Below are 1,716 nucleotides of genomic sequence, written 5' to 3' on the forward strand. Positions count from 1 at the left end.
GCGGCACGGCAGTGCAGAGCAGCACCGCGGCATTCCCTGCTGCAAGCTCGCGGTCCGGCGCCACCCCCAGGACCAGGCCCCTCCTCTCCCTGGTATTTCGTCCCAGCAATGCAGGCTGGACTGCGCCGCTCCTGAGCGCCCTGGGAGACTTGTTCTCAATTGTTTGACGATCCACAGCCCGAGACTACTTCCACTCAGCCGGGAGAGGCAGGGAAGGCTCGGCCCTACCATCTATGATGAACTTGGTGGTGTCCAGCCCCACGTAGTCCAGAAGCTCAAAGGGACCCATGGGGTAGCCGGCTCCCAGCTTCATGGCCATGTCGATGTCCTCCTTGGATGCGTCACCTGTGGAGAGAAGTCCAGGAGCTGGGTGAGGGGACCCTGGACGCACACATTCCTGCTGTCCGGAGCGCATGCTGCTGCTGGCCAGGCTGCGCCTCACAAGTGTGTGCTGCACGGGGTGCAGGCTCCTCCCATGCCTGGCCAAGGGCATGTGGGCTCTGTGCCTCGTGCAAGGGGACAGAGGGCTGGGCTTCCCGAGACATTGGACTTCCGGCTCACCACCGTGCAACGCTATAGCAGCCCTGACTCCATCAGCAGGGCACTTGTCTCTGCTCACCAGCAGTATCATTTAAATGAGAGAAGGGAGCAAGCTGCTGAAAGTGAGCCCGAGGCTGACGGAGCCGCCACTGCCAGACGGGCCACACGCTGTCAGAACTGCCCTGCGCCCCTTCTCCAAAGCCAGACCTGCAACAGTGGCAGGGAGAATTTGGTTTCAGAGCCTAGGGAAGCAGCTAAATGCAGTGCTTAGGCAGGGGCTGCTCACAGAACCACTGGGGTTTCATGCTGCTCAGACCTCCGGGAGACCCTTTCACACACAGCAGAGACCCGGCCCAGGAATGCAGCAGCTAGAGAGGAGCCACCCGCCCAGCAGGGAGGCACTGGGCCTCAGCCTCACGGGGCGGTGCGGGCCCTGTCACACCACTGTGGGAGGCACCAGGACACGGCCCCAGACAGAAACACGCTCAGCTGCTCAGGAGAGGGGGGACCACTGCAGCCACTGTGCATGTGCGGACACAGACAAAACAGCCCACAGCGGGTTCCGTGCAGGGCGTCCAGACGGAGCAGAGGGCTCTGCGGGCCTCAGAGGCTGGGGGCAGATGGGCCACACTGCGCCTGGGCGCTGGCCTTGTCCTCGCCCTCCCCTTCCCTCCCTCAGCCAGGCCGGGGCTCCCGGCACTCTGATCCACACACTTCGGAGTCACAGCTCTCAGCCTGACACCCATCTCGCGGTCCACACACACGGGCAGCACCACACAGGAGGATACAGCTGAGCGCGACAGCTCCAAGCTGGCAGAGCGCAGCTCCATCTGCAAAGCAACCCAAGCCACAGAGCACCAGAAAATGGTGCTCTCGGCTCTAGGGTCGGCACAGCGGGCAGAGGCAGCCGGTGGATGCTACCTGCGCCTTGACTTCAGGCTGGCCACTGCAGAGCATCTGACAGCCCCTGCAGCACACACACACAGATACTGCCCTCTCCAGCTAAGCACTCCAGCCCTAAGGATGAGGAGCAGCTTCCCTGCGAGACCAGGCCTGCAGGGGACGCACCCAGACTTCTCCTGCAGCTCTCCAGTGCCACCTGCTGGCCACTCCGGCGCTGCAGCAGGGCAGCAGTGGGCGGGGCGTCCGTGTCCCATGGGAGCTCAGGCTCAGTTC

At 63.6% G+C, this 1,716-nt stretch overlaps 1 protein-coding gene across 1 annotated transcript in view; it reads right to left on the bottom strand.

Moving 5' to 3' along the window:
* The window catches only part of Hadh (hydroxyacyl-CoA dehydrogenase), an 8,725-nt gene that overhangs the window by 1,918 nt on the left and 5,091 nt on the right, over window positions 1-1,716 (bottom strand). Inside the window, exon 6 of the mRNA XM_019210256.2 lies at window positions 229-345. Within this exon, the coding sequence (XP_019065801.1) occupies window positions 229-345 (117 nt within the window). The remainder of the gene's footprint in view (window positions 1-228; window positions 346-1,716) is intronic.

The sequence above is a fragment of the Fukomys damarensis genome, unplaced genomic scaffold, assembly GCF_012274545.1.
Source record: "Fukomys damarensis isolate Sample0158 unplaced genomic scaffold, DMR_v1.0_HiC HiC_scaffold_25, whole genome shotgun sequence".
Taxonomy (NCBI): Eukaryota; Metazoa; Chordata; class Mammalia; order Rodentia; family Bathyergidae; genus Fukomys; species Fukomys damarensis.